The following is a 13,564-nucleotide window of genomic DNA, read 5'->3' as shown; positions in this document are numbered from 1 at the left end:
TAGGTATTTCACGCATAATGGCCCACCTTGGAGGCTAAATTCGGAAAATCAGCTCGCCATGATAGATAGATAGATAGAACCGCACCAGTATAGAGTCTTGCAGCATAGAATAGTCCACCCCCTGTTAATAAGTCGCCGGCTTTCCCGGTATTGTATCTTTTGAGGCCGTTTCTTATGCAACAGTGAGAGAGATGGCATTATGTGGTGCCAATTAAGCTGTTTCGTTCGTTGGTCGGATTTTCCTTTGTTTCCTGGATAGTTTCGGCCGAAGGGAAATCTTTATTGGGTTTTTCTTAACCTGTTTCGTAGGTTTTGTGGGAATCTTAGCTGATTCTTCTGCGCTTGTTCATAGTCTATGTATTTGTAACTTAGATAAAACATACATACAGACGAATTGAGAACCTCCTTCTTTTATGAAGTCGGTGAGTAAATGACAACTTAGCTGCTGCAGGAATAAAATATCTAACCCTATGCATACTATACCTACATACCTAGTTACACTAAAATAAATGCGGAAATAAAAATGACATTTTCTTCAAGCTATTGCAAAAATACAATACTATGCAATGAAAAGTTCCGATTTATAAGACTACGTAGTACAATGTGACGAGTATCGATAAAGTTGGGTTAACTGCGCACTATTGTTATTCGAGTCCCGTCTGTAGTCTGTACTGAACAACTGCGACCAATCAGCGGCCTTCATTGCAAGCTTCTCAGAGCTAGGAATCCTTGAAAAAACTAATTGATAGTTTGATACTGTACATACATTGTTATACCTTTAAATTGTGCTGTAAGTTTTCCTAAAATAAAATAAATAAATAAATAAATAAATAAAATGTATTACTTTTAAAAGATGCGAGAATATTTCCAGTATTTTCTTTTTAAAACCGAAAAAGTTCCGCTGCAATATCTTTTAAGAACTCCGTCGGAAATAAAAGAAGAACTACTCTAGAACACGTCCAGTACACTTTTCACAGCAGCTCCAACATTTTATCTTCCAAATAAGTTACAACAAAGTCACTTCCCCACGGAGAAGAGTACGTAGACTATAACATATCTTAACTTAGTTGCTTCGGATGCCTCATCCATTGTAGCAGAGAGACTACCGCTCCATGTAAAGACATCTGCACGGTACGATTGTGTTTGCAACTGAATAAAAGTTGCGCTCGCAATCAGCTGATTAAACTAACATTAGCGAACAAAAGCCAATAGTATCCCCAAGGCACAGAGCTCAGTTTCCACCGACAATGTAACAGTTAACTCATGTGAGGAAAGCGGACTTTCGGACTTGAATTTTCCGACGGAGAAAATTAAATAAAAGCGGAGCGATTCACGAGTTACTGGGGATTTCCTTCAACTTAATTAAAACAATTAGTTTTCTAGAAAATACTGAGGAAACGCATTAGATTAAAGCAGATGACGGACTGTTTTACTCTGGTCTTATAGTTTTTTTTTCCTTTTTTCTGAATTTACTGGGCGATGACTTTCATGATGCTGAGTTGAAGATCAGTGTACATATTATTAAAGGATTGGGGTGCACGAAGGGAGCACGTATCAACTGTAATTTGTACGTATAAATATGTGGTTCGGGCACCATGGGCAAGTGGGCAGTTGGCGACTGACCCTATTTTGACTCGCCACGGTTAAAAAGCAGCGAAGCAACATTCTTTTAATTACTTATTATTTTTTGTTTACTTTATAACCTTTTTCTTGTAAATGTATGTGTTGTTTCTGTGTGTGTTAGAAATAAATAAATTTTCTTTCTTTCTTTCTTTCTTTCTATAAGTACTATTATTTTACGTACATTACGTAAAAAATCTAAACTGAACTGTCGCCAACACTCTAAGAATAAGAAGATTAAAGATTAGGTAGGTACTTATAGGTATTTTTTCAATACACCTATAACGCGCTTATCGTCTTAAAAATACAATCGGGAAAACACTCAGAGAATAATATTATTTAAATAATATTAAGTACCTTCAAAGGCGTGGGTTGATCTGTAGGCGGCCAACTTTGAGAAAAGTCGTATGGATGGAAAAAAACTTTTAAAATCGTTTCTGTGTTAAAAGAATAGGTGTCGCAAAACGAGAGTTTGTAAGTTAAATAAGAAATCAGGCAAGAATTGAAAAAGACTTTAATAAGGCTTTGGCTGTCTGTCTTTGTCCGCAGAACTGAGATAAAAGTACTCCTTGGCAGTTCTTTTGCTTTAGAAAACTGTCGAGATTAAAATATAGGCTATTCAAGATTAGCCCAGACGTGTGAAGTTAAGCAACACATAGCAAAGTCAGCCTTTGGATGGGTGACCGATTTCAAGCGTTTGTTTTCATGCTTCCCATGCTTCGGATGGCACCATAAGCTGTGGATCCCGGTTACAGTTTTGGCAGCAGTCGTAATGCTTAGTATAATAATGTAAAGTACCAATTCTTTTTTTTTTTTTTTTTTTTTTTTTTTTTTTTTTTTTTTCAATATTATCTGCTATTGAAAAATAGATCTTGTGTGGTGCTAATTGTGTTCCTTTTTCACTCACACTGTATCTATTGTGTTTGTAAAACTGTTTCACCGTAGTGTTCAGCCGACGGCACGGGCTGTTCTGAGCGCTGAAACAAGCGAGGCGACCGGTGTGACCGGTGTCGCTCGCCCGCTGAAACGCCGAAGGCACATTTACCCTCATTTAGTATTTTTATTAGTTTATTCTGCATTAGGACCATATTATTGTATACATTCTTGCTTTATATATTATGTGTATGTTTTTATGATTGTTATTATATTATCCAGTATTGGTATTTAAGTATAAAATTTATGTATAACCGTATACCTATATACAATATATATATTTTTTTTTTATAAAAGTAGGTCAAATGACAGTCACTCTAGGACGCGACTGAAAACCAGTGCCGCGTCAGGTGGGTGGATGCCACCTCATCTGTAGCGGTGTAAGCTGAGGCGCGGGCCTTTTCGGTGCTGGACAACTCACACCATTATATATATTATTAATTTATTTATTTTTTAATTATTCTTAATGTTCTTTTGTTTGTTTGTTTTCACTTTTAATTTCGTTTTTTTGTTTTATTTTTTTTGTGTACTTACTTATGTTATTATTATTTTTTGGTGTGTGGTGCTAGACACCGAATAAATACTTTTTATCTATCTTTTATCTTATCAATTCCCGTAATTTCTAAGTCTGCGTGGTAGAAGCAACTCGTACTCTATTCATGGGCTGACAGAATCTGCAACATTTAAACCCAAACTGCTACAAGTTGCTCAATACCTGAGGCCTTACATAGTGAGAGAACGGGTACAGAAACAGGGTAAATTTAATCAGTGAACTACCCAAAATCATGTTAATGTATATCCGACATACGAAACAACTTTCACCACGTTTCATAAGAGACTTAATACATAATGTAGAGAACCACTGATATTTTTTACGATTTCAATTTAGGTTATTATATTTATCCCTAACTCCTGGAACATAATAAGCATAATTATTGAAAATATGTTTGTAAATTATGTAAAATTGTTTGTATTGAATGAAATTATGAATAATGATATTATGATAAATTAATTATGTAGCATGTTCCTTATATTAATATGATAATGTGTATGCATGCTTTGGAATGAAATCTAGAACTATGTAGGTACTTCAACGCTGATATTCTTATTTTGTAATTATTTTATACTGTGTACCAAATAAATAAAATAAAATAAATAAATACATAGACCTGCCTTCGCGAAGCTCACAGACAAAATCCCACCTGTATATACGAGTAGCTCGAACTGTAGTGCGGTTTGCGCAGATCGACAGTAGCGAAGTTGTCCGCAGGAGTTGCAGTTCACACCTTGCACCTATACTCCCAACTCGGTCTATCGAAGTTCGTTGAATCGGGAAGTTGCTTCGATTTGTGTTTCAACGGCACCTTGTTGGTTAGTGAACTCGCGATCAATGAAAAAGTTCCAGTGGTAATAGAACCAATTTACTCCTAAATGGAAAAGGCTAGCTGAATTATAATAATTATAGCTTATGAATGAATTAAGAAGTACATGCAACAGCGAAGAAAATGATCCCGACGAATTGAGAACCTCCTCCTTTTTTTGAAGTCGGTTAAAAAGGAACAAATATTTTTTTTTAAAATTATCAACAAAATGTATCAAAAATTTAGGCCATTTGGTGTCGGCATTCTTTAAGCGGAACTTTTTCATTGCTTGTGATTGTACTACATGTCGGTTATTGTGTTAACACGGATGGTACAGTGATTACTGTCAAAGCTCGATCCCCGGCTGGGCAGATATTTGTTTGAAAACAGTTTTTTTAGGAGGAGGAGTGCAATCGTGTAAGAAATAAGGTTTTAGCTCTCCTTTGTGAGGCCGTGGGTTTGAATCCTTTCATGTACCAATGAATAATTTAGGAATTTAGGTACATTCATTATACCACTTACTCTTACGGTGAAGTAAAACATCGTGAAGAAACATTCTTATGATTCTAGATGTGTGATTTTAACTTATAGGACACTCTGTGTGTAACATGCCTCACCATAGTCTGTTCCTAGAGCAAGTGACTGACCCGTCTCAGTTCAGAAGTTGAGAAGTGAGGGCGTGAACCACAACTTCTTGTTGGTCTTTTGTAACAGCTGATCCGGGGGCCGAGTCTGCTAGGCAACGACGGGACGATGATTGTGCCGTCCGATATGAAGTTCTAATGTATTTTTATTATTTTGTCATAAGGCTTTAGCCTTATAATATTTACAGGGGCTGAACAATGAGGGTCTTACTTTCAGATGTGTGGTGAGTGTGGTGACCGAATAAAGCATTTTTATCTAGATGACAGCCACAAAAAACTGATATGCTTTTTGTTGCTGTCTGTTTTTTACTTAATTTCTTATTTGGAAGCTATTTTATATTTACCCGACTGCCGAAGGAGGAGGGTAATGTCTTTTATTTAGCAGACTCGTGTCTCTGTTCGACTTTTAAATGAAACTAAGTCGGCACAGTTTCTCAACGGAAACTGAATGTCTTTATTGAAACAGAATACCGCGGTTTCTCATTCGTGTTACTTTATTTTCTTCTTAAGCTGCGTACAGACCGGCCAAACAAACGCCAACGAACGGGTTTCGTTGACCTTCGTTGCTGAAATCTGCCCTGTATTATGTATGATAAATATCCATCGTTGGGCGTTCGTTGGGCCGGTCGGTACGCAGCTTTACCTCGCCTTTGAATTTTTTACCAACATCAAATTAGGCAGAACTGTGTAAGTACTTACATAATATTTTTATATGATTTGTATTTTTTTTATATTGGTACTTAACTTTATTTATTTGCCAATATAGATCTTAGGTTCAGTAGGTATAACAAAAATGTGAAAGTATGTTTTAAATAAACTGTTTAGGTAAGGTCTCAGGAATAATATTTGTTATCAACGTAATACTCCCCTTATAATTACTCCCCTTCTACAGAATTCCTCAACTCTGAAGAGTCATTGACCCGAATTTCATCTGGATTCAAAGACAAACCGGTCGATGAAAATGTTAACCGTATATATACAGGGTGTTGCAAAATTGGTATACTAAGCCGAAACCTACATGTGCAGCATGGTATATCTAAGCCCAAAACTGAAATCAGAATTTGAAAATTCGCGACAAAAAATATTAATTTTCCATAGTAAAAAGTCCATAGGAAAATGATATATTTTTTTCGCGAATTTTCAAATTCTGATTTCAGTTTCAGCCTTAGATATACCATGCTGCACATGTATATGGTGTTATACATCTTATTTATGTATTTATTTAACAGCCTTCAAACACGTGAAGTGATTTTTATATTTTTTAAGAATATAGGTCAATATAGAAAAAGACCAGCTGAAAACCAGCGCTGTGGCCTTATTGTCCACAGTATATGCTGAGCTGGTGCCTTTTTGACATTCTTTACAGCAACCCGTTGTGTTACCCCCTGGCCACAGCCAATTGCGGCGCGGCGTGCGGCGCGGCGAGCGGCGCGGCTAGCGGTGAGCGCCGAAAACAAACGCTAGACAACGTACGAAGTATGCCACAGCTAGCCGCGGCGCGAAATGCGGCGCGGCTAGCGGCGCGGGTTGACTGGCGCGGTGCGCGGCGGCGGCGGGCGGCGCGGTGTGCGAGCGAAACAAATGTACTAGAGAGTATCGAGGCGGCCACAGCTCAAAGCGGCGCGCGCGGCGGCATCAAGTGGACGGACTAGCCAACGCGCGACCAAAACACTGGTCGAGCTGTGGCATACCACCGCAATCCGCACCGCCCGCCGCCCCTCACGCCGCACCTCATCCCGCACCGCTGAGAGCTGTGGCTGAGCCCTTACGGTTTTGTCATTTTAATAAACCTTTTTTAAAAGAAGTACTTAACTAAGCCATTTAAAAAAACTAAGATGTTCTCATTATGTGTTATATGTACCTATATTATAGTGATCTGTTTCTATAAGTAGCTTCAGTCACTTTATTTTTGTAAATTTCTCGAACGACATTCTAAATTCAAAAAATCCGCAGAAAATGCTGCAACCTCTTTTCATATTTCGAATGAAGTTCTTTACCATAATGAGATAAATCCGAGGAACAGCGAACCACGCTAAAAGGTACCGCGTTCCAGCTAAATGAATTCAATTTTCGCGAAGCCTTATTCTGAGGCGATCAACTATTGCAATATTTATAAGCTCAAAATGAAAGTCACGGTGATGGCTGAACAAGCTACACTCACTGAAAGATTGGGTCTGTGAGTGGGTTTGGCAGAGAAACATTTTATCTTTGATATTTGTTAAATAAATATTAAATTTGTGTGCACGTTATTTAGGAATTTTAAATTATTCAGTAGTCGTGAACTTACCTACCTATACAAGTACACAGGGTGTTGCAAAAAGGGTATTATACTAAGCCGAAACCTACGTGTGCAGCATAATATCTAAGCCCGGAAATAAAATCAGAATGACAAATTCGCGAAAAAAAAGTGTATTTTTTATTATTGTAACTTATACATGCCTGTATTGTATGTGTTACAATAATAAAAAATACAATGAATAAGTAAATAAAATATAATGTATAAGTTTTCGATATCAGTAGTGACCAAATTCATGATAGTTAGTTTGGAATCGACAAATAAGTTCGCCCTAAACGGACTAAATATTATAAAATTTTATTAATAATGTACCTATTTTTAACGAAGTTATTAAAAGCATAAAAGTAGTTCGGACTCACAGAATACGCTCGCCAGATTCGTTAAGAGTAAACCGGTTGGCAAGGCGTTTTCTGTGTAAGCTTTTTTAGAGGCTCTCTGCATTTGGGTAGGTATACCTACCTAGTTCTTGCTGTAGTTCTGTTTGCTATTTGTTAAGCTGCGAGTTTTCTTGGCTTTAAGTGTTTGGCTGCGAGCGTTGCTCGTGAAAGACGTAATTCACGTTTTGCTGAATGCAAACAAAGAAATTTCAGTAATTAAACGACTGAGCAGTGTTTAAGAGCCTCGTTTAAACGGGAGTACAGCGAAAAAAATGCACGTTATAATTGCTTTGCTGTGAGATGCTGTTATTTATTTATAACGAATATATATATATAGTTTTTTTCAATTTAGGTAATAAAACATATATTTTTAAACGTTAAAATATTTACTTACTGTGTTAATATTTTTAGGATTCGATTAAATTAAAATCATGAAGCCATGCGCAATTTATGCTTGAGAACAAGATGCCGGTAAACTTCAAGAACCGCCCACACCATAGACATGTCCTAGACACCTTTCTTCTGTTCTGTGTTTTGTTCCTCCAAATAAGAATGTAGGCCGTATAGGGTATTATGAAAAATTTCTTCTAACAATATGAATAGAATAGAGTAGATATTCTTTATTGGTACACAAAAACATGGACAAAAATTACAAAAAATTTAATCTAACACATATGTACAAATGGCGGCCTTATCACTTAAAGCGATTTCTTCCAGGCTACCTTTATATGCCTATATATGCCCGACAATTTTATTCAGTTGTCGTTTAGAAGGCCCTCGTTTGACTAATTATCGGCCAATTTGTCTAGTAAAAAATACCAAGTTATTTTAGAACTGTGCATCAAATAAAAATCGGTTTTATAAAACTATTCTTATCTAGTTCAGTGAAACAGCGTCCTGTCCTCGGTTTACCTACAATTCACCAGTATGCGTATACATATTTGATCCCAGAAAACTTTCTCATCCAAACTTTACTTTTCCATCTAAACATAATTAATTATACTTCTTTCCTTTTAATTTCGTTTTCATAAAATACAGCAATTCCGGAGACAAAGTGGGGTAATCTTTGTGGATGGACAAACAGACGGTAGAACAAATAAAAAACTCTCCGACCACAATTAAAGTTGAACGCGCGTTAAGTTGACCCATCAACAAAATTCCGCTTATATCCAGTTGTATCCGCTTACGGTAGGAGGCCAATTCTGACTTCTTTTACCTCTGTTAAAAAAATAAAATGTACTTATACCTATATAATATTGAATATTGACGTGTTTATAATATTATGTTGCATTGCATAATTATAAACCGATAAAAATGTACAACACTCGGAAATATTCATCTAGTTATTTTAAATAACATGAAGAAAAAATCTATTGGATTCTTGCAATCCTGGATTTTAATTTTACATTTATGTAGGTAGGTTCAATTTATAGCCAGGTTCAAAAGAAAAAACAAACAATGTTCCATCACCGTCCCAAACTATAACAACTATCATTGACGGTTAACAACGATGAATCGTCCAGAATCAGGCCGCGAATGGCTAAGCTCTCAATTCCCAGAGTCGGTTGGAAACTACCGAAAAGTTTTGTGTTTTTTGTTCACCGCAGCTCAACTGCGTGTGTTAGGCGGCGCGGGGCGCGGTGGGCGGGCGGCGCGCCAAGTCGCTTCCTGTTGCATACGCAATAACTACAGACTTTTATTAGTAATGTTTGTACTGAGCTTCATTGACCAATATGTACAATATACCATATTCTGTATTGTATAGGTGCATACTGAATAAAGGTGACTAATAGCGCCGATCGCTTTTTCTAAAAAGATTTTTTTGTATCGTAAATACATATATTTAAATGACTGGGTTTCATAAAAATTGGTCGGGCAGACCATGCATACTAAGCTTAGTGCCAATTTCGCCATGTCATGTCAAGTCAAGTCAAGTCAGTTAACCACTAATACCTGGTTATGCTCTAACCGACTATGGAGAAAATGGCACTTAATATTATATATTTTTGTGGTTTACGATTGCTTGTGTCCGGTTAGTAGATAAGAAGAGCCTGCGACAGAAACAGCATTTTGTTATCCATCAACCGTATGTCAATAAACTGAGGCCCACACTCAATGTTTCTCTTTGACCCACTGACTGCTCGTAACTACAGAGGTGAATCGTAGTGTACGGATTCATTGAATTGGACAAAGTGGAATATAAAGTAATAACTTTAAGGGCCCGCTTCACAATGTCTAGATAATGGCTACCTGTCGGTTAAAATACAAGCTGCCACACTCTGTCATTATTTTTTAGACAGTGACAGCATGTATTTTAAGCGATAGGTAGCCATTATCCAGACATTGTGGAACAGGTCCTTAGTCTACATGGCGTCTGGATGGTGAGTGTCTTGAGAGAGGCTTATGTGCAGCAGTGGCTGATGAGGGGATGATAATTATAAACAGTAGAATAATCGTGTTAATTTAAGAATCACCACCTATCCTTAACATTACTGACCACGCCACTTAGCCAAAAAAACTTATGTGTAATCAGAGTTTCCCACCCTTAGCGACCGAGCGAGAACTTTAGCAATCTAAGAAACCCTTATTTTTTGTAGCACCACAACTTTTCTCCCTGGATGCCAATAAAAGTATAAGCGAACCGCAACAGCACTATATTCAGGAAACTTTTATACTACAAGTACAATAGTGCCATGTTAGTTTTATAGAAAGTTAGTTTTCATCCACTACCGAATAGAGATGAGTGTTAGCTTTACTCCTCTATCTGCGTATTTTATTAGAATATCATTGATAGGAATACTTTTATGTACTATCGTTACTATTAAGTAATCCAAATTTAACGATCTAAGTAGGTACCACTTACAAGTACACTTCATATTTTTTTAAGAAAGCAATTTGCTTTGTGCGGTTTTAAGTGGGTCAATCTTAGAAAGTCCAAAAGTCGTTTTTTTTACGATTTTTTTGCGTCCATATAGTACCTACCTACATCACAGTTATAGGAAGTTCCTCTTAGTTCACAGTTCTCGAGTTAAACTTAAGGTTTATTTAGCGCAGAGGTTTATACCCGACTATGCGGTGTGGGTACCTATATACATATAGCTATCTAGGTATATTATGTGCTAATATCTAGCTGACGATTTAAATGTAGGTTTAAAGTTATTTGGGTTGCGTAAAAATGATGTTGTTTAGAAAGTGAAAGAAGTTTTCCGGAACAAGAGTAGCTTTCAATTTATTGATCTTCATAAAATAATTTATAGGTAGGTAGGTAAATGCTTTACTTTCCGTAGTTCCTATAAATTTGAGTATTTTTATAATATAGGGCAGAAGTAAGTTATGTAATTTGTTTCAAAAGAATAACTGCTTATTGTTTTGCGAGACCTATATATATTTCTACGTAGGTTATAGATTGCTGCTATCGTTTCAGTGGAAATTTTATCCCGCGGCCAACACAGAGAGTACCAGCAAGGATGAGATCCCCTTTTGGGCAGAACTTGTCACATTTTTGCCAAGTTTCAAAACAAAAGAGGTCACATTGAGTTTTTACGATAAAAATCCCACAGTGCAAAAAGTTTTCTTGAGTTGAAAGTTTTATATTTCTTCATTTTGCGAGACATTTTCTTGGTACCGCACAAGAAAGCTCAATGGTTCCTCCTGTATGTGTATTTTTTTAGGTAAATAATATAAAGAGTTAAAATAAAGATAGCAAAGTTTAATATTTAGATAGGAAGCTAATCAAAGGTTCAGTGGAACTGAAGTACATGTAGTACTGTATAAGGTTCATATTTGGTTTACGCAAATATGACCATGTTTCTGAATTTCGCACCAAGCTCAAGTGGCTCCCTATTCGCCTCCGCCGGAATACCCATATCCTTTCACTATTGCATTCAATACTGTTTAACCCCGCATACCCTGCGTACCTTAAAGAGCGCTTTAACTTTCGGTACGAATCTCATACTCGGACACTTCGCTCATCACATAATCTTCGCCTCAATATCCCTCCCCATTCAACAAAATTTTACGGTGATTCCCTTACCATACAAGCCATCACCTTATGGAATGATCTCCCACTACACATACGTAAAGCGCCGTCATTGGCTTCTTTTAAAAGAATGGTAAAGGATCATTTTCTTAGTGTTTAGGTAGTTTTTTTTCCGTTGTCTTATTATCGGAGCTCAGACAAGAATTAATATAATCCTATAAAATCTGATAATTATATTTATGTAGGTATATGTAGTTTATTATATGATATATATGATTGTTATGGGTATATAAGTATAATTTCACGTAAGTATATTGTTTAGTTTGTAGGTATTTATAGTTAATTAATAAATTCTTTAGTACACTTGACCCTATCTGAACATAAATATTCTTCCACCTAAAGGTTGTCTTGAAAAAATCGCTTTTAGTGATAAGACCGCCTTTTTTGTACCTATGTGTTTATATTTAAGCTTTGTATAATCTATTCTTGTGTACAAATAAAGAATAATCTATCTATCTATCTACATGACATACAATAAACAAACATAGTAGGTAATTGATAAATTCTAAAAATAGTAAACATTTAAATCCTTGCAAAAATTAATAATTTTCTTTAAAAAAATTTTTTCCCGAGCAGTTTTAAAAAATAAGGAAGCGCTAACTATACATACAAACTCGGTATTGTAGCAGTGCTCAACTACCCATTGTAAGTTTTATATAATAGGTATACCCTTTTTGTAACAACCTCTATAAAAGCTTAAGTATAACTAGAGTCTTTAACATCGCAAACAGTCTTTGCAGGAATAAAATATTTCAATGTCTATTTGAACTTCACAATCTTGACCGTTTTCTTTGGCCTGTATTTTGCTACTATCTTTTTCTACAGCTAATTTACGAGACGAGTCCCTCGGGACGTTTCAGCATTTTCATGAATATTAATAAAAGTGTGGTTTTCTGAAAATGTAGCTTTATTTAGCCGTTCATGTCTTTTCAACTTATTTCGTACTTAGCTAAAGGAACTTTTGTAAGTTTTTCTCTTTTTACTTGTGCTTACTACAAGCAAGAAATGTTAGCTAACAATGAAAGGGGTATAGAGGAATTCCGATAAGGATTTTTGCATGGTCATACTCCTTACCATTTAATATGCAAATAAGTATAATACCTACCACTAAAACTACGTAATTAAATCTAAAACTCCATGACTACTGCCAATAAGAAGCATAAATCCAAAAAACATTCTAGTGATGGTAGCCGTAAACAAACTATTTGAAAAAGCCACCATTGCTCACCACTCTTATCAAAATGATATATTAAACTTTTAACTCCCAACGGAAAAAGAGGGATGCTATAAGTTTAACGTGTCTTTGTATATGTCTGTGGTAGCATAGCTTCCAAACGGGGGTTTTTTAGGTTTGGTTAGGTAATAAATTTAGAATTATAATAAATAAACTACTTTCTAACCATCCGCATCTCTTGTCCGCAGACTCGAAACGTGACCACTGCAACAAAACAGTTGAAATCTACGAGGACGTCTCATCGCCGCCCGTCACGTCAGACAACTTCGGACGGCCGCTGACCTGCACGTATCGCTTCAGGGCCTTCCGAGGCTCGCCCAAGGACTGGATCCTGAGGATCCGGTTCAAGAAGTTCAAAGTGGGCACGCTGATCAACGGGACCACGTGCCATAAAGGGTATTTGCAGGTGCGTAGTTAATTTTTCTGTTGTAAAGTACACATATAATGCAAATACAAAATAGTCGTTATTAAGTATAGTTACATAAGTTTACAAAGCGGCTCAAAAATGAAATGGTACTCTTATATATAACTATCAGTAATTTCTGAAATTTTCAATTTCTACTTTACAATTATCTAGCGCAAAATTAGGGTTTATGCAGCTTTGTCCTCATATTCAATTTATTTATATCGATTGTGAATCTAATAATGCAGTACTTAGTATGATATTAGCCAGCTTAAATTCGATGAAAATTACCTACAACCATGTCTGGCGTTCTACAAAGAAGAAAACCAATCAAAGAAACACTTTCAAAGCGCGAGTTAATGTCGCGCAGAAACAAACTCCCTAATCTATCTTATTAGCTGCTTCAACGGCGTAAAAAGTTGCGAAATTCAGTTTGCGTGCTTACCAACTTAAATAATTGATTTTGCAACTTCTCCTCCACTTCGAAAAGGTTTCCAACTGAATAGAACAAGGATTAGGGAGAAGATCTGGCTGCTAATCTTCAATCTGGATTTGTCTTTGCCCTGGACACAATCTTCTTCAGTCTAGAAGGTTCTTTGCACACAAGGTACATTTATAGCCGTATGAAGGTCATAGCTAAGGTAGTGAGCGCATACC

At 36.3% G+C, this 13,564-nt stretch overlaps 1 protein-coding gene across 1 annotated transcript in view; it reads left to right on the top strand.

Annotated features, from left to right (window-relative positions):
- The window catches only part of LOC105389662, a 74,252-nt gene that overhangs the window by 35,739 nt on the left and 24,949 nt on the right, over positions 1 to 13,564 (top strand). Inside the window, exon 2 of the mRNA XM_048626800.1 lies at positions 12,693 to 12,910. Coding sequence (XP_048482757.1) covers positions 12,693 to 12,910 — 218 coding nt within the window. The remainder of the gene's footprint in view (positions 1 to 12,692; positions 12,911 to 13,564) is intronic.

Source organism: Plutella xylostella, chromosome 17 (genome assembly GCF_932276165.1).
Source record: "Plutella xylostella chromosome 17, ilPluXylo3.1, whole genome shotgun sequence".
In the NCBI taxonomy this organism is placed as follows: Eukaryota; Metazoa; Arthropoda; class Insecta; order Lepidoptera; family Plutellidae; genus Plutella; species Plutella xylostella.
The sequence above is the reverse complement of the archived record's forward strand: the minus strand, read 5'-3'. Positions and strand labels throughout refer to the sequence as shown.